Source organism: Acanthaster planci, linkage group LG01 (assembly GCF_054643075.1).
Source record: "Acanthaster planci isolate LZ-2023a linkage group LG01, COTS_SCS, whole genome shotgun sequence".
NCBI lineage: Eukaryota > Metazoa > Echinodermata > Asteroidea > Valvatida > Acanthasteridae > Acanthaster > Acanthaster planci.
Window position 1 is genome coordinate 38,657,719 of NC_141777.1, and position 24,925 is coordinate 38,682,643.

General features: G+C 39.8%; 2 protein-coding genes across 10 annotated transcripts in view; both read left to right on the top strand.

The window, feature by feature from the left end:
- Positions 1-2,326, top strand: part of LOC147800735 (UDP-galactose:fucoside alpha-3-galactosyltransferase-like) — an 18,485-nt gene extending 16,159 nt beyond the window's left edge. For all 7 annotated transcript variants that reach the window (XM_022237275.2, XM_022237273.2, XM_022237277.2 and 4 more), the window contains one exon: positions 873-2,326. In XM_022237275.2, coding sequence (XP_022092967.2) covers positions 873-1,828 — 956 coding nt within the window. In that variant the 3' untranslated portion in view covers positions 1,829-2,326. The remainder of the gene's footprint in view (positions 1-872) is intronic.
- Positions 1-22,285, top strand: part of LOC110980519 (UDP-galactose:fucoside alpha-3-galactosyltransferase-like) — a 23,600-nt gene extending 1,315 nt beyond the window's left edge. Inside the window, exons 1-4 of one of the 3 annotated variants that reach the window (XM_087142100.1) lie at positions 13,559-13,577; positions 13,724-13,782; positions 17,069-17,149; positions 18,666-22,285. In XM_087142100.1, coding sequence (XP_086998226.1) covers positions 17,080-17,149; positions 18,666-19,609 — 1,014 coding nt within the window. In that variant the 5' untranslated portion in view covers positions 13,559-13,577; positions 13,724-13,782; positions 17,069-17,079 and the 3' untranslated portion in view covers positions 19,610-22,285. Of the gene's footprint in view, positions 1-13,558; positions 13,578-13,723; positions 13,783-17,032; positions 17,150-18,665 lie in introns of those variants that run through there. The other 2 variants (XM_022237280.2, XM_022237278.2) reach the window with 2 other exon arrangements.
- Positions 22,286-24,925: the final 2,640 nt, after the last annotated feature.

Here is a 24,925-nt window from a genome sequence, read left to right on the forward strand (position 1 = left end):
CGTCATCAAATGAAATGAATAATTCAACATAAGGCTAAAACGAAGCATGAAGTTGGGGGAAAAACAATGAAAAACGTAAGCACTGCCAAACAAATGTGCAAGACTAAAACACAACAGCTCAGTGATTCAGACGTGGCCTTGGGCAGACAAGACCGAAGTAAACTTGGCAAGCCGAACGAAATCATCTTACGATGATTATTTAAGAACGCAAGGCGTGAATAAGTTGATAGGCCTAGTTTCAAACTGCAATGGGTTCGACCGAATAGTTTTCTGACTTGCGTTGGTAACAAGTCATAATGCGCAAGTCCAAGTCAGGTCACGAGTCATATTTTTGCAAATCCAAGTCAAGTCACAAGTCAACAACTGATTGTTACAAATCAAGTTACGAGGCACAAAAATAGTGACTCGAGTCCGACTCGAGTCTAAGTCAAGTGACTCGAGTCTACAGCTCTGGTAAACAGTCGTTTCTTTGGCGATTCTTTGTGTTGGCGAATTGTCTATTCTCTCCTGGACAATTGACAACTGAGGACAATATTGCTACGGTATCATTACAGAAAGACCATGATCATTTCAGGAGTATTTCCGTTCAAATTTTGAATCCAAAACTTATTTTTGAATAGCCACGATATCGGGTTGCCCATTGACTCACTTCGACGCAGTTACACATTTTTTTGTTACAAATTATCTTACTTCTTCGTTTTGCACAGTAACGGGGTTCACTCTTCAAACATTGGCTATAGGAATAAAAATCACCTAAGGTTCGTGCATGGAATAAAAAAGATTAAACTGGATTTTCATACTGAAGCACTATCAATAAAGAAAACCACCTGTCACGTGTTCCTGTATGTATGATATCGCTGACCTTTTTGCAGATTACTCCCAAGACTCCAGTCTTGTACTTAAGCCTGTGAGGAAGCTGACTGATAAGACACAATGTGGGTGTACAAATGGCACCCGGGAGATATTTCAAAACACCAGTGTTAATGCTTTAGTAGATCCATTCAGACGGGGACCCTTGTCCAATTGCAGTTTGTACGACATCAAGAAGAGACCTGGTGTGGTAATGTTGACCACAGCAAATCTTGCCTATGTAGATGTGGTGTTGAACATGCTAGAGAGCGTCAAAAGGGTGGGCATTTGTATAAACACAACAGTCATCGCAGAGGATCCGAAGGCTTTCAACCTCTTAAGTACATATGCCAAGGGGGATCCAGCAGTTCTTGTCCAAAAGACCGACTCAGGAGAAATGGACGTCATTGAACACTCGCGTGGCCATCGCAGCCAATACTACGGAATTATGAACAAACGCCAGGCGTACTTTTTGTCTCTTCTAGAGAAAGGTTTTGAGGTTCTGTTTACCGACTCTGACACGTTTTGGTTTAGGGATCCCTTTCCACATTTCCAGGGAGACTTCGACATCTGTCTCAGAGGCCACACTCCTACCAGAATAGTAAAGAAAACAGATTTCTGCGCTGGTTTTATATACCTGAAACCAACCAAAGCGACAATCCAGTTTGTGAAGGCTTGGATCGCAATTTTGGATAACAGCAGGAAAAAGGGATCATACCCAGCTGATCAGACAGTAATGAATGGACTGTTGAAAGGTGACAAACCTGTGCACGTGAATATCAAAATGTTAGATGCTGACCTGTTTCCATGGGGCCCGACATTTTTCGACCCAAAATGGCAGAAGCAGAATCACTCAACTGTTGTCATGCATGCTGCTAGCATACGTGGCCATCCTGCAAAACTGAAAAAGTTCCGGGAATTTGGGATGTGGCTTGTGAATGTCACCATCCCGCCTGTCCCAGATAAAAAACAAAACTGAAGCTGGATGAACGGAGAATGGGTCTACTTCAAGAGCGGAACGGATATAGGGAAGTCCAGTTTTCTTCTTTTTGTTCATTTTGTTCTGTGAGGTTTGTGTGGACTCATGTTTCGTGGTTTTCTAGATAGATTTTTAGCTTTCATTTTCTTGTAATTGTCAACGTTACATCAGTGGACGATCGTAGAAATAATTTTTCATTACCCCTTCAGAATTAAAACGAAATGTAACACATTTCCTTTCTCATACATAACATTATTGGGCAAATAAATGCCCAATTTATTACCCAACGTTGGTTCAATAGTCAACATGTACATCCATTGGGAAATTTTTGCCCAACGGTCGTTGGGCAATGTCTTTCCTAAATATTTAAAGCAAACTACCCACTCGATAATTGGTTGTTTAAAACTGCCCAACCATTGGTTGAGATATTATGCCCAAGATTTGGTAATTAGATGTTTCCCTTGCATTTGGTAATATGAGTTGCACAACTGTTGGTAACTTGTTTCCTCATAACTGGGCACAATTTGAAACGAGTCCTCATTAATTGGGATCTAGTCATACAATAGTTGAGCAAATGCATCCCGTGTATGACCACTTGTTGGTTGATCTCATTCACTTTTACAATTTGTTGGGCACGAATCCCTTTCAAAAGCTATTGCTGTGCTCTATCTAACCATCAAATGAGTAAATATTCATCCAACTGTTGATTAAATAAGGGCCTCGAGAAAAAAAGGAATGTTTCTCCCTCCTGTTTTCATTAACACATGCTGTATGACTGTATGTTGAAACAAAGAAAAGTAAATGAAACATCTTGTGGTTTTACAAATACAACATAAAACAAAATCCAAAACAGCACCCTGTAAGACAATAATGCAGCATCTGCTACAAGTTTAAAAACATACACAAACTTAAAATAAGAAATGCACTACATTTTCTGCTCGTCTTTAACACTGTAAAAATGATACAACAATAAAGAACCAAAACAGCATGTTTTTAATGATAATGCAGCATCGATCTGCTACCAAAATAAGTATACACAAACTTAAATGGACAAAATGTAGTCTTCACCACAATACAGAGGCAAGTGAAGCTCCTACATTTGTATTTTTACAATGCATGTACAGAAAACAAAAATTAATACAGCACATTATGTTTAGAATGAAGAAGCAGCACCTGCTACCAGTAATAAGAAACCCTTTAAAGTTTAAACGGGGTCCCTCCTGTGGTAGCAGGTTCTACAGCATCATTCAAAATAATCATGCTATTGTGGTTCCTTTTTGTTGTACCTGAAAACAAAAAGAAACAACATGTGCTCTTTTTCATATTTCAATATAAAAGAAGAAAACAAAATGCCGTTTTGTTCTGCTCCTTTTCAACACCTTACGAAGATCTTAATATCTTCTTGTACACTGCAACATAGAAAGGGTACATTTTGTGTTTTCACAAATACAACAAAACAAAATCCAAAACAGCACCTTTTAGAATACGAATGCAGCATATCTGCTTCTAATTTAGAAACATGCACAATTACTCCAAATATGAAATACCCAACTTTTTCTGCTCGTCTTCAACACCAAACAAACACTTCTCTTCTTAAATTTACAAAATTTACATTTTTCTTGCGAACTGAAACATTGATGCAGCTTCTACTAACAGTTTAAATACCAAAAACAAATTTAGACTCGGTCTTCAACACCTTTTAAAACTTTCATTTTAAACACCTCCATTTCGTCTTGTACTTTATGTTAGAGAAGTGTACTTTGTGATTTGAGTTCTCTTGCCACATGCAGCCAACAAAATGTTGCAAGTGAAGCTTGATACTGAGGAGGAGGACACAGTAGACTTATGTAAAATCCGGAGAGCTTTTGTGTGCCTTTCTTTAAAGCAATATCGGAATAACAACACTGTTCTCTGCGGAAAATTTAGTTTTGAAGTAATTACCATCAAGATATGTTCTCAACAGGCTATCATCCTGAGATGGTTTCTGATGTAGAATTGCTTTCATGACTCCTGGTTGCTCCAAGTGTTTTTTAATTGTTTTAGTGATGGGGATATACTGGAATGTGTAATTTTTCAGGGTCTGATGAACTCCTCCTGACAAATCGTCACTTTGTGTAGAAACAACACTTTGTGTAACAAATGACACTTTGTGTAACAACACTTTGTGTAACAAATGACACTTTGTGTAACAAATGACTGACCCAAACTTTTTTCTGAGGGCTATTGAGATAGCCTTTTTCTCTTAAGTGCTTATCCTGGTTATGCTGAGATCTAAGTTCATCAAAATGCTTTTTGAACAAATCCAAATTCATCAAACACCTTTTCAAGGTTAGTGAAATACACTTCTCTTATCTGAACAGTTCTCTTCTTAGTTCTTCAACTTCATGTATCACTTTTTATACGCTAGAGTGTGGCATACTTGACGCTCTCATACTTGCTATGAAATATGAAACAGTTTCGAATAACTCCTCTTCATATGCGCAATCATCAATGCCATCGTGTGGTTCATCAGTCCGTGAAGTCATCTCATCGCCTTCGGTCTGCATTTCATTTTCTGAATCAGATGTTCTCTGAGGCATGGCATATTCACCTGTTGCAGTGTCTGTGTGTTCTGCCAAAATACGGCGCCTATATGATGAAAGGTGTTGGAATTTTGCCAGGCAACCGTCTTGTCTGTATACAACAACTGTTGAAGTACCAGAATGTACACCATGGATGTATTTCAAATGCTTGAATAAGCCATTGACACGACCGCATATTTCATTCAAACACTTGTAGCACAGCATTATTCACAATACAGCATGTTCCAATCCAAAATAGAATACTACAAACTCACATGTTTCCTCCATTTGTCAACAAACTTGACCCGTAAACCAATTTTGGGAGTGAGTTGCTCCATGTCTGCCTCTGTCAATAACTCAAGTGCCACCATGTCCATGTAAACAAAGAGGGAAAAGAGCACAAACTCAATCACTGTGTAAATTACAGCATATGGATATGGTTCATGAATGTAGGCTTAAAGACAAATTGAGGCTTTTACATATTCATTTATATTCTGCTGTTTGTTTGGACTTTATTTTGTATGAGATGATTTAATCTGGGGAAGAGGGATTTCCAGATGTAAGAATAAATAATCCTAAAAAGAAAATAGAAATAAAAATTAGCATTACCATCTGACCATACGTACCCACTTCCTGCGTGGAAACTGGAATAGGTGCATTATGCCAATTATATTTATTGGAATTAAAATATTTTCATTTCATTGATTAACTACAATTGTGAGCCAGGGACACTTGGAGAATAAAGGACAACTTAACCACTGTATCATCTGAGAATCCATGGGATAGAGCAGCCCTTGTTGCATGACCAGAATGTAAAAGTGCATTATCATAACCCATCCATTGGGCAGCACATACAATTAAACCAATAGGCCTAGTACTGGCCTACTCAATTTTAAGGAAAATGGGATCAAATACGTAAGGGCGCTCAGACTGGTTTAAGGTTGGGTTGTCAAATCATGAACTCAGTACATGTAGTTTGAGAGTAAATCAATCACACCACTGCAGCCATTCCACCCTGTCTGTGTTCAGACATCGTTTTCGCAAAAACTGTAAAAGTTAACGGTTGCTCACCACGGAGTTTAAAATTATAAGTGTGTTCACACATCATTTCAAAATAATGTGAGTTCAACTCTGTGTTTCTCGAGATAATCTCTCGGAATCAGTGGGTAATCACATACGGATTCGAAATCACCTCTGAAAAGTCCCAATAAAAACAAAAGTAGGGTACTTAGTATTCGAAATCACTCACAGGAATTATCTTGCATGATTTAAGGGTAATTTGGGAACAAGGTTGGCTGAAATTTTAGTCTACTGTGTTGTGTAATAACTGGGAAAATGTGTCAAGTTTAGATTATGAAACATTGGAACCAGCAGTTAGGACAAAATAGTAAAGGTGTAGAAAGGGATTAAATTGACAGCGCCCTACAAGCTGTGCAGTAGTAAGGCCTACCTGACTGCAAATCACAAGATGAGGCGTTTCAGCTCAGTTGCTTTCTTACACGAGCAAGCCCTTGCGTTTTGAACCCCCCCCGCCCCCTGGGAAATTATAACATAATAAGCGCACATTCGAGTAATGTGCCGGTAAGCATTACCCAGCGTACCGCAACCTTGCAGGGGGACTGGGATTTTCACCTCCTACTTGCGTATAACAGTGTAAAAAAGTCTACAAAACATTTCACGATCACGTTCTGTGAATCTCAATTATGCACATTACACTGGAAGCCTTACCAGCTAAAGAAGTTGTCAAATCAATTGAAATTTTCTCTACATACTGGTCTCAAGAAAGAGCTGTTTAAAAAAAAATCAGTTCCCAGATCCTTTAGTCTGTGTAACAACATCCTACATAAAAAAATAAGGAATAGTCTTTTGCTGATATAGCAAATCTCATTTTTCCTCCCTTTGTACACTCTAATTCATTACGGCAACTTTATTATGAATATTTGATTCCTATACCTGAAAGCAAATCCTCATTTGGTTTGGCTTAGTCTTTTTATTTTTTATTGAAGCGATGTGGAAATACATGTAAATGATAATTGCAATTTTTCATCATTACCCACTTGGAGGTAAAACAAAGCGCAAGATATTTCTTTCCCCAGTAGACAAACATTATTAAACTCATGTTGTCTAAGAACATGTCACTGTGTCCGCGACGTTCCTTTTGACATCGCTTAGGGGAGAATTCCTTTTTTAACTGGTGGTAACTTGAGGTTGACCCCTGCGGTACCTCAGGGTTTTTCGTGGTGCCGCCAGGGGTTCTTTACAACGAGCTCATTATCTTTTGGTCATGAACATCCTGCATTGTGGTCATCCAAACCTGGGTGCTTCATCTGGCTACAAACGCACGCAATAGAAATGCTTCATTACGCTCTAATCTCCTGTAAAGTTAATCCGCCGTGTCCACGGCGACTTCAAAGGCAAATTGCAAGGGACTTTTGGGGGAGGAACACTCACAACACTTAAAGGTCCACAGTGTAACCTGTATCACCTGGGACAGTTAATGTATATGCTGCTTTTGAAAGATTGATAATTATTGAGAGACTGACTTTTGATACTAACTATTACTTCCTTTTCTTTCCTTACCCATGCACAAGAATCGATATAACTGCGTGTAGGCCTGTATGTCCTTGCCGTTTGGTACAGTGAATGCAGATCAACTTGGTCCAGAGACCAAAGCATGCAGAGCCATTAAGTACCCTAATTTTTCGGAATGTAAGCTGCAGTTTATACGTTGATTTTCACGCTGAAAGACGTCCCTGCCGCTCTTATACGGCAACATTTGAAGAATGAAATTTAAACGAGTAGTACAATGTATGAGAGTACTGGAGACAATTGAAAATAGTCCTTTACCTACACAACCCCCCGGGTACCTACCCGACCCTTTTTAAAAACTCTCAAAAGACCCACACCCCAAATTCCTTTTCTGTTCTATTCCCTTCCAACCACTCTCTACACTACACTCTGGTTGCTGTAGCCCTTCTCCTCGATCGTTTGCTACAACCATCCACAAATTTGGCAAGACATCTATATAATTTCACTTCTTCTTTGGTGGAGATGTATTGCAACCTCTGTTCCCATTAAGGAACAGGGCTTTCTTCCTAGACACCAAAAAACCAAAACCATATATACATGTATCTGTTGGTAGGTGTACATGCGTCTAGATCCAAGACACTTCTTTCTATACAAATATACAAAGACGTGTCTTCGTTTTGTTTGACCCAATCGCTGTGCTCCCTCGCTCGGTGCAGTGCTGTTCTATATCTGATATACCTCACCACAGAAGGTATTTGTTGTACAAAATCCCTCGAGTTAGACAAAATCTCTCAAGTTGTTCAAAATCTCTCGAGTTGGACAAAATCTCTCGAATTCTTTGTACCAAGACCAAACCTACACGAGTCCAGCATGTGCAGCGCAGCTGTCTTTTTGGTATAGCTACAGCACCTCTCGTTGCACTTCTACGTCTATAGAAAAGGACTTGTTTCACTCCAAAAGAAATCCAATATAATTGAAATAGTATCTACTTCTATAAACAAATAGATATCATTTGAAAGAAAACACAGTGCAATCCAAGATAGAAAGCAAAGACCAGAGCCAAGACTCTACCAATATTATAGCACTGCCAAATAGTACCCACAAGCTCTACAATTCTACCTGAGACCGAGTCTGACCCACAATTTAGACAAATTGCACCAGAGACAGAGTCTGACCCACAATTTAGACAAATTGCAGCTACCAAACAAGTAACGCTCGCCAGATATGCTTGGACAAACTCAGGATTACATCCAAGAAACATGTAGCTTCTTGCCTATTGTCAAATACATACCAGAGCAATCTCCTCGTTGACGTCTGTAGAATAGATTTCATCGCAAACTCAAGAGATAATTCTAGAACCTGTGCGAGAAGCCGTTCTTGGTGTGAAAGGCAAGCTTCACTTGCTACAAAACGATCAGGCAAACGATCTCGCTAGCTTTTGCCAACACTTTGATCATTTTTGTCCCACTGAGACCGTTTAATGACCCACGCCTCTAGCAAGAAATGCAGAAACGATCCTCGATTCCCCAAACTACGAATCGTTGGTGGCAGCATGGCGTTTTAATCAAAACCCCCCACCGAGCAAGAGATTGCATGAGCCAAAAAGATACAAAACAAGCGAGACATATACTACTAGAACCGATGCCCGCGGTTCTCACAATCGCTTTCCAGCGTTTGCGTTCCAGCGAACACAACCGGGTTTGCAGTACGTGTAACATTGTATTGTATACCGGTAATGTACTCTCCGAGAGTGACGTGCACAAAGTTTTACCCAATCATCGTTTATCCCGCGTAGGCGCGTCACAAGCAATCGGAGTTCTGGATGTCGAGAAAATAGTTCCACATCGTCCAGTATTTTCAAAGGGGGTTGAGTTATATAATTTCAGTATTGTCTGGGTCATGGTTATCGGTGTAAAACGCGCCTTGGGGTTTTCGTAGAGGAATAAGGAAAAAAATGAGGGTGGCAGTCGAGATCGACAGGAAAGAAGCTACGGGAAAGAGTCGAGCAAAGCGAGTGTAAAAAAGACTAGAGTACTAGAGTACTGCACCGAACAAATCGTGCTAGAGTTTCGATCTCGACGTTCCACAACCGAAATGGAGAAGAAATCTTCTACTATTCAATTGTGTTGCATTCGGTAGACATTCCACCGATCTCGTTCCACATCCCCCAAAACTAAAAGACGGAGCAGGTCGAATGGAGCAGCAACAAAAAGATCCAACACGTTCCAGAAGCCAAGTATACCCGTATGCGATACTTTGTTAAAAGATTCGAGGACGCAACCGAACTCGACTCGAACTTCAAACCGCGGACAAAAGAAACAAGTTTTATTTGATGGGGATTTGCTATACTTTGGGATTTATATGTACACTTTGTGATGTGCGCCAAACTCTGGGATTTGCACTAAACTTTGTGATTTTTTCTATACTTTGGGATTTGTACGAAACTTTGGGATTTGTACGAAACTTTGGGATTTTGCTATACTTTGTGATTTGTATGTATACTATTTTTTGTGATTTATGGTAGACTCAAATTACTTGGCGGTGCTAGAATAGTAGTAAAGTCTTGGCTGTGGTCTTTGCTTTCTATTTTAGATTGCGTTGTGTTTTCTTTCTTATGATATCTATTTGTTTATAGATTGAAGTAGATACTATTTCAATTATATTGGTGGAATTCTTTTGGAGTGCAACAAAACCTTTTTATAGTCAAAGAGGTGCAACGGGAGATGCTATATAGCTATACCAACAAGACCGCTGCGCTGCGCATGTTGGACTCGTGTAGGTTTGGTCTTGGTACAAACACCCCGAGAGCTTTTGAACAACTTCAGAAATTTGAACAACTCGATAGACTTTTTACAACTCGAAAGATTTTGTCCAACTCAAGAGATTTTGTCCAACTCGAGGGATATTTTCCAACTCGAGAGATTTTGTACAACAAATACCTTCTGTGGCGAGGTATATCGCACCGAGCTAGGAAGCACAGCGATTTGGTCACACAAAACAAAGACAATTCTTTGTATATTTTTATAGAAAGAAGTGTCTTGGATCTACACGCATGTAAACCTACCAACAGATATAAATGGTTTGGTTTTTTTGTTGTCTAGGCAAAAAAAACCTTGTTTCACATTGAGAACAGAGGTTGCAATACATCTCCACTAAAGAAGAAGTGAAATTATACAGATGTCTTGCAAAAATTTGTGGATAGTTGTAGCAAACGATCGAGAAGAAAGAGGCTGCAGCAACCAAAGTGTAGTGTAGAGAGTGGTTGGAAGGGAAAAGAAAAAAAAAAGAACTTGGGGTGTGGGGTCTTTTGAGTGGGTTTACAAAGTCAACAGGAGGCAGCTTCCCACTCTCAAACCGTCAGAGTCCTAAGATGAAACCGCTGAAAGAGATTAAAAGTGTCAAACGGGTTTTTACACTTGTTTAGAGTTTTTAAAAATGGTTAAGTAGGGGTCGGGGGTCGGGTGGATATAGGACTATTTTCAATAGTCTCCAGTACTCTCATACGTTATACTAATAAACGCCCCGCCGTGCCCTGCCTCAGCGCATCCCACAGCCTAGCCCAAGCTGTTGGCTGCTTTTGCCTGCCACGTGGTTTATCTTTTGTTGGTTGCCGTGTACATTCGCTCTTCTGACGTGTTTGAAATAAAGGAAACCAGTTCAGAGGGACAAAACAGACTTTTGAAAGTACAGTTCACACCTCACAAATCGTGCGGTGCGTCTGCTTAATTTCTGTCTTTTAAGGTTGTGTAATCCATGCTGTTTATTATTTCACTGGTTATTTGGTGACTGTTGGAAAACAAAAGAACAAAACGAACTGCTGCATGGCTTACCCAGAAAGAACACTGACCAAGCCCGCACAATTGGTAATTTCGAGGGCGTAAGGTCAACACTCGTTCATGCACTGCTAGTAATAACACTTGAGAAATAGGTTTGCGGGTACACAATGGAATCAATCTCTTTTGGGCGAGGTGTGGTTCTTTAAAGAACCGTTGAGTGTTAACTCGTCGTTTCGGAATAACACTGGAAAATGTCGTACCCGAAAGTGGCGCGAATCCTAAAATTGGGCACTTTTTCGCCGCGCACTTTTACAAAAGGGGAAATTAACAAAAGTCCAAAATACTCCGATTCATAACTCAATGTCATATACCCGCTACAAAGTTCTGATGACATTTTATTTTGGCCCCATTTTCCAATTTTTTTCCGAAGTGCAAAATGAACTCTTCAAATGCGTCACGTAAAGGTACCGAGTAAATATTCCACGTATACTGGCACTTCAGCAGTGCAGAGCGTGCGATGACTTCGACATGTCGATACCGCGTTGCGGCTTATACTCTGCAGCTGATACGCCGACTTTAAATTTTAATGTGCAATTTTTTGCTTGACGCGGCAAAATGTATGTGTATATTTATCAGGCAAGTTTGCATGAACCACTTTCTCAATCCTTTTGGCAATACCAGCGTCTCCTCACAAATCTTTTAATGCTATGGCTCCACCATTTTCATTCAAAGCCCCAAAGCTTTGTTCGGGCCGCGTGTGAGACAGGGTAGCACACAATACAGTAGGTCACTTGGTCTGATACTCTTCACCAAAAAAAAAAAATCTCAATTTTTCTTTACCGATTTCAACCGTTCAAAAATGAAATGATCAATAAAAAGCTGGAAATATCCAATGTAATAAAAATATTAACAGATATCATAAGAATTTCAAAACCTGCACGGCTGAGTCCCACAAACTAGTGTTTGTCAATACTGACAAGAGATACCACTAATCCTTTAGTCCTCTAATCATACCGCAAAAGCAGCCTTTTTTGGAGATGCTTTCCCCCTTCCAACTCATCTCTTTTGTCGCAAACTAAATCGGGAAATCTGAGCTAAAGTTGACCCGAATATTCATGAGTTTTGTATTTATGCACGGTGTAAAGCCCCGATTATCTGGAGGTTTAACCCCGAATAACCGCCGGTTAAAAAACGGAATTCTCCCCTCATGTTTTTTTTAATAGCCTATTATTGCATTCCTGTCGATAATACGTTAAGCTTCGGCCATAATACCCTTACTCTTCCAAGGTTTAAATAAGTAAGCAATCGTTTGAATTCGTGTAACAATGATGTGGAGGGTTACTGGGAAATATCTTGCATTGGCAATTCAATAACTATAAAAATAAATAGATGTTGGTTTAATGTCCTTACACTGATAAATAAAGTCCCCTGTTTGTTCAATCACGGGTATGCCTGGTGTGTTGGAATCAGCTTTCCATGATTGTCACCATCGAGTCTTGGGTTTTCATGGATGTTGCAACAAATCGTTTTTTGGGGGGCCTGGCCAGACACAGCATAGCATAGGTATCAAAGCTTTGTCTTGATGCATAATCACACCTTAGGTCTTTTCTTACAAAGCGGTTTTTGAGTGTTGTTGGACAAAGTTCAGTCGTCAAAATGGTTACAAGATGATAATTTGGTTCGTAGACAAATGACTCAGTGTGGAACTTAACTCAGTGGAATCCCAAAGGGTAGATTGACACCCAACGTGATAGTCAATAATCCATATATAATCAAAATACCTGCTCGAAATGTGCAGCTGTGGAATACATAAACACGTATAAGACGTATACACCGATTAATGTGTCACCTTCACCAACACACACGATGCCCAAACCAATGCAAATGCAGTTCGCCAAAGAAGTACCCATCCAAAGGACATAATAGGCGATATAACAGGATCTGACGAAAAATATAGGCAAAGCAAGATTGAAGAATAGCGACGGCAGCTGCAGGCGAACAGCACCCCCAATGTCTTAGGACAGCCTTAGACACAGCCATATAGAATCAAGGAATTATATAAGCAGAAAACGAATTGCAAAGTTAATACAGAAAAAGAAAAAGGAAAGACCGACTGGCTCGAGATTTGAACCAGAGATCTCTAGAACATCGGGCCAACTCTCTGAGCTACCCAGCCCTTGCCATCTGTCAATTTCTTGTTCGAAATGCTAATCACAACAGAAACTCCTCGGAAACTAACTTATAACGATAATTTGGACGCAGGAATATCACATTTGACACTGGTATCGAGAGAACGATGCAGAGCTACCCACACGAGCCATTTTACCTCGCAACGAAAGGCTCAAAGTTTGAAATAGGCCTAGGCATGTGGATTACTGACTATAAACAAATCCAAAGCCTGAGCCTTTCAATGGCTCAATTTGAATGTCGTTTAAGCTGAACTTGTTTATGCGGTCTTAATGTCTCTAAATGAAATGATATTGAATTAAATGGATCACCGGCATGGATGATTTCAAGTAGAAAGAGTTCCCCTTTTCTATTGGGGGAGGCTGAGTGAGGGTTGGAAATGAAGTGCGAGCACGAGGCCTTTTTCGGTTGAATAAAAAAACTGAGAAATTGTCTTAAAACTTTTCCATGCGTAAGATGAATCCACGCACACAGGAAAAATTTTTCCGATAACACCACCGTAGAACAGTACTCTATTTAATATAAACTGTATAATGACAATGCCTCACGCTTCTTACCTTATCACAGCATTTGCATAATTTATGTTACTGTGGGTTAAAAATCAATCAACGTTTTCATCAAATATAGGCTGAAGGGGAATTCTCAACGTTGAATAAATGTATCGACGCATAGAGCCACTGAGAAACCCTTGACAAGGTGTGTTTCTGCTCAATGCCCTCAATATTTACAGTGTAGCAAGCAGAGCTCTCGCACAACCCATAATGATAACTGGCCAATGAACAGCGCTTTCTTTTAACGTTTTTTTGTTCTAACATATCTCTGAATTGATCCAACATTCCAAGGTACTCGACCAATGTGCGGGTTAAAGTAAGTTTCGGCGATCAGTGTCTACATCACTTAGGTAAGTATTAACGTTAATAAATTAGCGCTCACAGTTTCTTGTTTTCATATCAAACTTTAAGTATTCTTAACTCATCTTGATTAAAACCACTTTGTATTCATGTCGAATAATCGAAACAAAAATCTGTTGACCTAAGGTTAACATTCCAGTGGAATTTTGCATTTTAATTGGCGTTACCAAGGCTATGTATGCCTTGGCTCACATAAAATTGCTGGTTGTTGGTACAGACTAGGGTGATTTTTCTATCTTTCCTTCTAGCTATATGTGCTCAAGGAACTGACTATTTCATGTGTGCTTCTGTTTTCATTGGTTTCATGCTCGAGACACCAATCTCATGCATAAGTGTTTTCACAACTGAACTCCTGAACAAATCTGTCTCAATGCAAAATGTAAATTTGTAAACAATTTCAGTTTTTGTTTCATGTTTTGAAATGAAAGGAATTCCCATACGTGGAGTATCTTCTGATCTTTTTATTAATGCATCAGTTCAGTTCTAAAATTCGTTGCTATCCCACAGAGTGACCTTATATTTAACTCACAATTACAAACTTGAAATTTTAGCACCTTCTGGTCCTTACAAAACAAAACAAAACAAAAATCTAATTTTCCATTGGTCCTACTAAGTGACCCGATTCAGTATCTCAGTGGGTCCATTGCATATCGATCGTGAACCTTAAAATTTACTTTTTTTACTGATTCTAGTTCACAAATAAAAGGACGCGTAAGGGCCACGTCTTGCATAACAGTGGTGACCAAGCAGTGGAGAGTTACCATGTGACCCGTTTGCTTTTCCTTGAGGCGTTTATTTACAAGCTTGTGTAAAATGAGCTAACTGATTTAATGTTTTACACAATGTTAATTTTAAGGAAGAATAGGACAGTTTACTTCCCTACAAATGTTGACTGCATTTGACATGATGAAAAATCGAAAACAGGTGTTGATGCCTTGTTCATTTCTAGTACAATTTAAAATTAGAATTGATTTTTCAAATCTGACAGCTGTAGTTTCCATCAAAATTCCAGCTGATCTACATGCCTCTAAATTTTTTAAAACGCTTTCCATTGTCCTCCTGGCTGGTGTTGGGCAGCAGGGGCGGATCCAGGAATTTTTCCGAGGGGTCAGGCCAGAGATATTTTTAATGTCTCATTTTTAAGGAACAATCAGAAACATACATTGTTTACAAGGGTATTGGTGCACTTACGTTTAATTTTCTATTAGTTTCTGCACATTCAACTTTGGGGGGGGGTCTCCGATGGGGGGGTTCGACCAGACATCGTATACCCGCATTTGAAGTTGATCTAATTGGGAATTCACACTGTATAAAAAAATAACAAAATTTTGGTTGATCGAGATGCTCACAAAGCTATATTGCCCCTTCCCACAAAAGAAATCCGCACTGAAGAGCCAATTTCACAAGTTTGGTGTAAAAAATAGCCAGCATTGCATTCACCAAAACACTCCTGCAGGCTCAGCTCGTGACAAAAATGCAACGCGACGATCCAGGAGAAATTTCACGCCCGTTCCATGCTCCGACTGGACTGCAGACTGTTGCTGTGTTCTTGATAACGTGTAGCCTGCAGTCAGGATATAAGCCAGTGTAAAGGAAGATATTGTCTACCGTGCAAAGTAACAACCCACGGTAAAACCTAGGAATGGCAGACGATTCTTCCCTAGCACACGTATACCAAAAAATAACCTGGGACACCAAGATTCCGATTGTGCTGGTATATTTCGGCACAACAGCAGTCTGCCTGACAGTTGGTGCACTGAAAGTTGAGGCTTAGGTTTTATGTTAATTCACATATTTATTTTTTGACTTATTAATAAAGATTGGGGTGAAGGGAAATAAAGCTTAGCTGGTACTTGCTGGTTAAACTCAAACTGCCTCTGATTTCCCTCTCTGTGCCACTTGACGTTTGTTGATTCTTTTAGCTTCTGCGTCAGCGACGAGGAAGTCTTTGCTTCAGAACCTCTGCTTTGAGGTTCAATTGTTGCTCAGTTTGTGATCAAAGACGTGCACAAACTCTGCTAGCATATATAGCATATATTGTTTAATACAATGCTAAGCATAGAGGACGGATCGAAAAAGGTTGTGAATGCTGTGCCGCACTAACACGAAGTGAATGCCTTAGGCAAACCACACACTCAACCTTACAACCTGCACATCGAAAACCATATGCAGCAAGGTATGAGACGGAGAGAACCCCCCCCCTGCTTTGTGTTGGTCATTGTCTCGCAGGAATCTGGGGAATTCCTTTCAGACATCTTGGGGGGATGTGTTAAGTAACAATAGTCTGGAATGTGTATAGGGATTGGACATGTTGGGGGGGTACCCCTCGGTCTCATTTCTTGCTGGGTATATCGAAAACCGCTCTCAACTTAAATGGGTGCCCACTGACCGTGAAGAGAACAAATACGTTCTTATTCGCACCCGGTCGCTCAACCGAACATACTTATTTTCTGTCACCTGTAACATAATCTCATTCCCTCCACCAGTTGTACGCCAAATTCACAATATGCCCGCCCGTTGTTCGAGATACAATGTATAGTGCTGCTAATTCACCGTGCGATTTGTCTACTTCAGCATTTTGACGAATGTGTACAGCGAACCCCGTCTACGTCTGGGTCCCAGACTTCAATTTAGCGTTTTCTGAAGTAGTGTAAATACTATCCTACAAGTTGGCAATGTTTCCAAGGCAGGGAAACACTCCAGAGGACAGAATCTCCTATACCCAGCAAGAAATGAGACCGAGGGGTACCCCCCCAACATGTCCAATCCCTATACACATTCCAGACTCTTGTTACTTAACACATCCCCCCAAGATGTCTGAAAGGAATTCCCCAGATTCCTGCAAGACAATGACCAACACAAAGCAGGGGGGTTCTCTCCGTCTCATACCTTGCTGCATATGGAATCTCCATTCGCATCAGCTAAACAGAGAGATGTGAGAATTACCTTGTGACTGCTGGCCCGGGTCTGTTTACTCTTCCATAACCCTCATATGCAGCAAGGTATGAGACGGAGAGAACCCCCCTGCTTTGTGTAGGTCATTGTCTCGCAGGAATCTAGGGAATTCCTTTCAGACATCTTGGGGGGGGGGATGTGTTAAGTAACAATAGTCTGGAATGTGTATAGGGATTGGACATGTTGGGGGGGTACCCCTCGGTCTCATTTCTTGCTGGGTATAATAACCCTTCAGTACACGTTTTGGATCTGTCAATATTGCTTTCAATGTATCTGTCATATTAGGTCGAAACGGATATTTCTACTCTGATTCTTGAACAGACTTGCAAAAGATGGCCTACGAGCAAGTGTATAAAATTCTGTTTTTCCTCCAGTCTGCGGCCTTCATCTTGTTCATCATTAGTAAGTGATTGATTTAGCAAATGCTTTTGTTCTTCCAATTGAAAACCTCCCTTAGTAGACTAGTTCACTATCAAAGATTATTTATGTGTGCATGTGTATAAATTACAAGGGTAGGCAGTGATCATGAGTGGCCCACTGGATATGTTCAGAGGCATACATTTCGACGCCATTTTCTCTCAATTTCTACAGTTTGTCTTTACTTTTGTCTTCAGAAAACCGCCTACAACTGTCCTAGCTTTTAGGTTCTGATCTAAAGAGATTTTTTGAGTTAAGACTTCAATAAAGACTTGAAATATCTCTTTCGTTCTAAGAGCACAAGGTCGACAAAAATCCGTATGGATCCTGTCTGTATGAGCTCATAAACTAGCTGTGCGATACGTTAGGGTACCATGCACCACTCTTCCGCGAACTGAATTGCGGGTTATTGAGGTTTTCCAGATATTGGTTTCAACACCGTTCGCTCAATAAAAAGTAACGTTTGGCTTGAAAAAAAAACTACAGTGCATACTCTCGTCCTGTTTTGGACGTGTTTTAATTATTTTCCAACGCTACATGCCTATAAGCGGTTTGAATGTTGGGGGTTAAGCCTGAAACGGCAATGAAGCCATGATTAAGAAGTGAGACTGGTCTTTCGCTCATGCGCAAACGTCAAATATAACGGTGCAGGCTACCCTGAACTATTCACCTATTTTAATCAAGGAACACACTTGTTGCTATAATGACATTAAAGGGTTTTCCGAAGACAAACGTGAAGCTCAAGCTTATTATCTACACTAGCCATCTATGTGCATGCGCACATAGATCAGAATTTATTAGTGAACTGGTCTATAATCGACCATACGACTGTCTGAAGGGAAGCGCTGGTGGAGCTATTTGGCTCACTCCCTCGTGCCAAGAAAGACTCGTGGTATAAACATACAATAAACTTTCTTAAAATTAAGGTATAATGAGGAACATTCCATACCAGAGGTTCCCCTGGAAGGACAGTGATTTGAAGGCCTGTGCAAATGTTATTTTTAAATTTGCCATCCATACAAGAGCACCCTGTCTCTCATTTAAGTTAAACCTTTGTCCATTTTAAAGGGGATCCTGGTGCCTCCATTTTTTACCCTATGCAGTTTCCATATTGATGGCCAAATTTGTATTGGCGTCAGAGTAGAAAGACCAGGACCATGTTACAAGTATTTCTGTCCAAATTTTGAAGCCCAATTTAATTCATGGAAATACTTACGGTAAGGGTTGCTCACTAACTCACGTCACTGCCATGTAGTTTCAAAAATGCATTTTCTAATGCCCAGGAAGTCAAATAGTTTTTTTTTTTATATGAACGCCCTTTTTAACCGTTTGAGAGAAAAAATGTGACAGATGTTTTATCAGTTTTTAGGACTAAAAAAGGTTGATGCATGGAATCAAAAAATGATTCAACTCGATTTTCTTTACGAAAGCCTAATGATGAAGAGAACCACCTGTCACGTGTGATGTTCCTTTATGTATACTATTGCTCACATTTTTGCAGATTACTCCCAAGACTCCAGTCTTGTACTTAAGCCTGTGAGGAAGCTGACTGATAAGAAACCATGTGGGTGTATAAATGGCACCCGAGAGATATTTCAAAACACCAGTGTTAATGCTTCAGTAGATCCATTCAGACGGGGACCCTTGTCCAATTGCAGCTTGTACGACATCAAGAAGAGACCTGGTGTTGTCATGTTGACCACAGCAAACCTTGCGTATGTAGATGTGGTGCTGAACATGCTAGAGAGCGTCAAAAGGGTGGGCATTTGTATAAACACAACAGTCATCGCAGAGGATCCGAAGGCTTACGATATCTTGAGCACATATGCCAAGGGGGATCCAGCAGTTTATGTCCAAAGGACCAATTCTGGAGAAATGGACGTCATTGAACACTCGCGTCGCCATCGCAGCCAGTACTACGGAATTATGAACAAACGCCAGGCGTACATTTTGTCTTTTCTAGAAAAAGGTTTTGAGGTTCTGTTTACCGACTCTGACACGTTTTGGTTCAGGGACCCCTTTCCACATTTCCAGGGAGATTTCGACATGTGTCTCAGAGGATTTACTCCTACCAGAATAGTAAAGAAAACTAATTTCTGCGCTGGCTTTATATACCTGAAACCAACCAAAGCGACAATCCAGTTTGTGAAGGCATGGGTCGAAATTTTAGATTCCAACAAGAAAAAGGGATCATACCCGGCTGATCAGTCAGTAATGAATGGACTATTGAAAGGTGACAAACCTGTGCACGTGAATATCAAAATGTTAGATGCTGACCTGTTTCCATGGGGCCCGACATTTTTCAATCCAAAATGGCAGAAGCAGAATCACTCAACTGTTGTCATGCATGCCGCTAGCATACGTGGTCATCCTGCAAAACTGAAAAAGTTCCGAGAATTTGGTATGTGGCTTGTGAATGTCACCGTCCCGCCTGCCCCCCGTTAAAACAAAACTGAACCCGGATAAGTGGAAAAAAGGTCTACTTCAAGAGTGAAACGGATATAAGGAAATCTAATCTCCTTCCGTCTTGTTTATTTCGTTTTGTGGGGTTCGTGTTGGCTCATATTGCTTAAATTTGTTTGTTGCTTCTTTGTTTTTTGGTTTTAGATTTCTGCTTTCATTTCTTGCCAATGTTAAATTAGTGGATGAGGTAATAATTGCCGATCATGTTTTATTTCACCTTCAGAACTAAAACCAAATGTGACATAGGCCTACATGCTGTGGCATTCAACACATATTTACTCGTGTTATCTTAACATTCTCTAGAACCATTTCTTGAGAAATACACACCAATACCAAAATGTGTGTTGGAAGTTTTCAAGTTGGTATCGACAACCCTTTAAATACGTACGACTTGAATTGTAAAATTTTGCTTTTACAGCTCGTTAACCGAGGAAGCCAAGTGCGCACTTGAAAAATCAGCCTGCCCTGGATACCCTGCACTATATGCGGTAAAGGGGAACGCCCCCCCATGTGACGCACAAGTTGTATACCCAATATACCCTATTGTGCTTACTGCACCCCTTCGGAAATCTGATAGGAATTCCAAAGATTCCATCAACACAAACGAAGACACAATAGGGGGAGTCTCCTTCACCGCATATCTTGCGTCATATGTCCCCCCCCCCCATACACGCCCAGTACAGCTGTAGTGAAATTCCAGACAAACACACAACTGCGTTCCCAGCGAAAATGTGCACATTTCTATGGGGAGAAAATTTGTTACTGCGAAATTGCATTGTACGAAATTCCCGTTACAACGAAATGTTTTTGTCATTCCGATGCCTGAAAAAACATTGCTGACGACCCATTTATATAACAAGCGTTTACAAATGAAAACAAGTGTACAATGCAAATGACGCAATGCTACACTGGTTCCTGCCGCGCCGAACCATTGCCAAAAAGCATAAGGGAAATGCAGCAGCCAGTTTACCTGTTTACATGTACGTATTCCAGTCCCAAAAGCATCGTGCTTTGCGCTGCATCTTATATGAATGCAGCTTTACTGTTGCAAGTCAAAATATCACTTCCGTTTCAAAATTTCTGAGAGTTCATTCACATAGATTGATCTCACATCTATGTTTGTATTTTCCGGGTTCATGAATTTCATTTGAGGTTGTACTGGTCGTACTGGAAGCGAGCGTGTTTCCACCTAATTTCCTCAAAAAAATTGCCCGCCCCTCCAGAAGCATCAAGCATGCTTATACGGACATTGTTCCCTAGTTTTCTGTCGTCACGACTAGGTTAGTGCACGATTGAAAAATATATTTGTTTTTGCATTGGCTATAATACCGCCAGAACAAAAACCCCTTCCCAATTCCGATAAAAATGCACCCAAATAAGTTCGCTTGACTGCTCTCGCTTCTCGGAGCCCAACTAATCGCCCAATACTTAATTATTCATATTGCTGCTAAAAGGACTAGCGTGCCCGCCAATGAGATTGTGTGTTTACAGGACGTATATTTTACAAACCGTACACTGTAGCTATCCAATTACAATATTCCTCATGACGTCATGCTTCTTCAGAGACCATTTCGGGCGCGGGCGGCCGCACCGCAGTGGGCCAGTGAACTCAGACTTTCGATCAATCGTGGTCATGCGCGTAGTGCCGAACATCGACAGAAGGAATATTGAATAAAATGTCTCTCCATGACACAATTTGTGTTTGAAAGACTACTGACATGGATAGGCGTCCAGTTGATGAGTCTTCACATTCTTGCAGGTACACGTACACACAAGTCCACATATGCATGCCGATAAGTTAGCTTCGTCCTCATTCATGGCGATCGAAAGTGTTTAAAAATCCTGGAAAAGTATTTTAAAAAAATCAGAGGAAAACTTGAGAATTGTTAGATAAGAAGTGCGTTTAGTCAAATTAGATTTTTTGGAAATTAGAAGTTAATGAAGGAATACAAACTGAGAGTTAATAATAAAAACTGAGAATTCAGAGGAAAAACTGAAGATTCGAAAGAAGAGGTTGGTAGAGAATTTTGAATGTTAACTAAACAGAATTTAACGACGATGTTGAGACTTTAGAGATTAAAAGAATAAAGACAGGATTCAGATGAAGATCAACAGAAAATAGATAATTTAATAGGGGAAAGTGATAAATCAAACAAGAAAGATCTGTAGTTTTGAAAGTATAAACGATTTTGGTAATTTGAAAGAACCGAAGGAGTACGTGTATTAAATTGAAATGTAAACTGAAAGATTTCAGTGAATTGAGAATTAAGAATCAGTTTCTGAGAAGTCTGATAACAAAAAGCGAGGGAGGCAAGACGAGTAAGAATTCCTGAACATTATATGTGACATTGATTGATTGAAACTGAAAATTCATACTGCACACAAATTCTGTTGATACTTTAGAAATTGTAGGTGCATTTCGAATGGGGCACGTTTTAACTCGTAAATACTCTGTACAGTTCGACTGTCGCATCTAGGCTATGAATACATTTTGATATGTGAAAATTTGGCAAAGTATGGTAGGCGACTTTGAAAAAAACGTGCAATTACTTTTAATACGTTATAGTTGCGTGGAGATTTTAACAATCAGCTGTTGACTTTTAGTGAATAATTAGCGATAATGTAGTGGCTTTGGTGGAATATATTTTCATAATTCAAGATTGTCTGAATTGTGTTTTCATTTGTCAATGATCCATCTTGCATGTTCAATCCCAAGTTGTCCGCAGAGAACCTCATAAGAGGTTGGGGGTGGCATTCACTGTTCCGAGAGCATCTTGAAAGAAAAGAAAAGATTTGTTCAGATCAGGAATGCATTAAGATTTAGTTTTAGATTGCTAATTGGAACAAAAAACGATTTTGCATCTCAACAAAGTTATATTTATAAATGGAAAGGCATCATAATAAGGCAGTCTACCAGTGAGTCAAAGAAGTCTAAACCACTTCTTGATATGGAAATTCATAATCCCAAAAGAGATTTCTTTTGTGTTGGAAATCAAGCTTGGTTGAAATGTAACATCCTCAATTCCCATGTTCCAATTAGCAATGTAAAACCAAATCTGCATTTCACCCTAACGATACATGTGAAAACGGCGCACTGAATCAGACTTATGAAACTATTGAAACATTCGCTGCAGTGGGATATCAATTTGACACCGCGGCAAGATCTTATAACTTACCGCAGCGAGCTACACATCTACGATTTAACTCGTTGCGGCAAGCTGCACATCAACGATTTAACTCGCCGCGGCAAGCTGCACATCAACGATTTAACTCGCCGCAGCGAACTACACGTCAACGATTTAACTCGCCGCGGCGAGATAATAACTCGAAAGAACTTTTTTGCTAGTGGCCCTTATGCGCTTCAGTAGGTAAGTCAGCGTGCACTAAAACTTAACGGAGGGCTGCATCTAAGAAACATCTCCCCGCCTCCCCTTTGTTGGCAAGTCCAAGTTGTGGGATATCTAGTTACCATTCCCATGTTAAATTCATGCTTCAACAATTTTTCTCTACAAGAGAAAACAAGTGGCTGCAGAAAGGAAACACCCACTTTATGTAAGTAATCCAAATGGTGTAGAGCAAAGGGGGCATTCTGGACAAAAATTCCTCCTGTCATTAATCTGACACGGACACATATTACAGGCCACGTTGCAATTCGAGTAAAACCTATCTTTGGGCATCAGACACCAAATCTTATTTCTCTCATATAAACAGCCTGAGGTACAGTGCACTCGGAAAGTTCACAGAATCACTTGGACTTATAAAATTCGGAATAGGGGCAGGTTTATTTGTGTAAAACAAATCAAAATCTTTGACTTAAAGAACAATCAACAAATCAAGAAGCTTACATTAGGTAAACATACCTGTATGTTTGAAATGGAAGTGATCGTTATTTTGCCCTTCCTATATTTAAAAAGCTTGAGTAAGCACACGATATAAATTCTAGTTAATAAAATCATTTCATTAATTACGAAGATTGTATTAAACTGACTCCATCGAAAAGCATTTGCAAGCTTTCTGTTAATAATCCAAATAAATCTTATATCTTATAAAATTCTTCATGCTGTAAAGTTGTAGAAATCACTAGTGAAAGTGATGGAAGTGGCCACAAGATCCTGCTCTGCAGAGTCTTCAAGCGATCAACCTTGTGATTCATCTTTGATTGGTGTATATAAAGTTTACAATCGGAATGTCCGCATGAAGCTCATCTCAGAAAGCTAGCTTAAGCTTGAGAAAAGGGCAATCAAGATATACTTGGAGGACAAAGCTGCGTTCATGGCCATACTACATGGATTCTGAGTGGAGCTTCAAATTTGTGTACAAAAACATCTCTTCATCTGAGTTTTGTGTGATAGTAAGTCTGTGTAAAACCTTTGATTTTGCATTCCCGAAGTCTACTTTGTATTGTTACATTGCAAAAGGTACATGTATAGTAGACTGATGACATATACATCGGTGACTCCAAAAAGTACACGTATGTCATGCCTCACGCTCTGTACAACATTCAGTTTGAATATAATGTTTCAAGCTTTGCATGGTTACGCAAACCAAAGAAATTGTACACATGATGTACTTAACGCTTTTTTTTGGCAGTAATTTGATTTGAAACTTTTGGTTGGGGGAGGGATTTAAGGACTTTATCTAGTGGCCCATTACCTTTTGGTGGTAAATCAGCAATTCTTGGATGCAGCTACATGTTCCTGTATTTTACACAAAAGTTACTGAAATCACCATCGTACATATACATTATGTCCACAATCTCAGGATTGGAAAAGTCTGATAATGATTAGCATCAGGGTACCACTCAGTGATGCTGATGCTAGAAACATGATGAGGTGAGTGTTTTCTGAAGTCTTGAGATAAAAAAAATAAGAGAAATCAGTTAGTACTGGCTTATGTTACAGAAATTCGAAGATTTAAGATTAAGAAATAAATGCATGATTTTTTTTTCTCCAGGCCAACCTGGATGTCTTATAATCTACATGTTCATTTTAAGTCCTGACAAAATTACAAAAGAAAAATGCATGTTGTAAGATGCAAAAAAATGAAAAGGAATAAAAGTGATGTAAATTGCATGCTCTCTGACTTATGACCTCGAATGTACGAACACGAAAAATCGAGCGACCTTATATCCACAATAAAACCCTTTGCTCGTCCACTTGCTTTCTACATGCCCCCCTCCCATTCCTTGAAGTAATCCCAATCAGCAAAGATTTCAGTTTGGACATGGTTTGGAAGTTTTTTTTTTTTAAGCGTGCTTTGGTTCTACATTAAAACACTACATCTTGCCGTTGAAGAGGC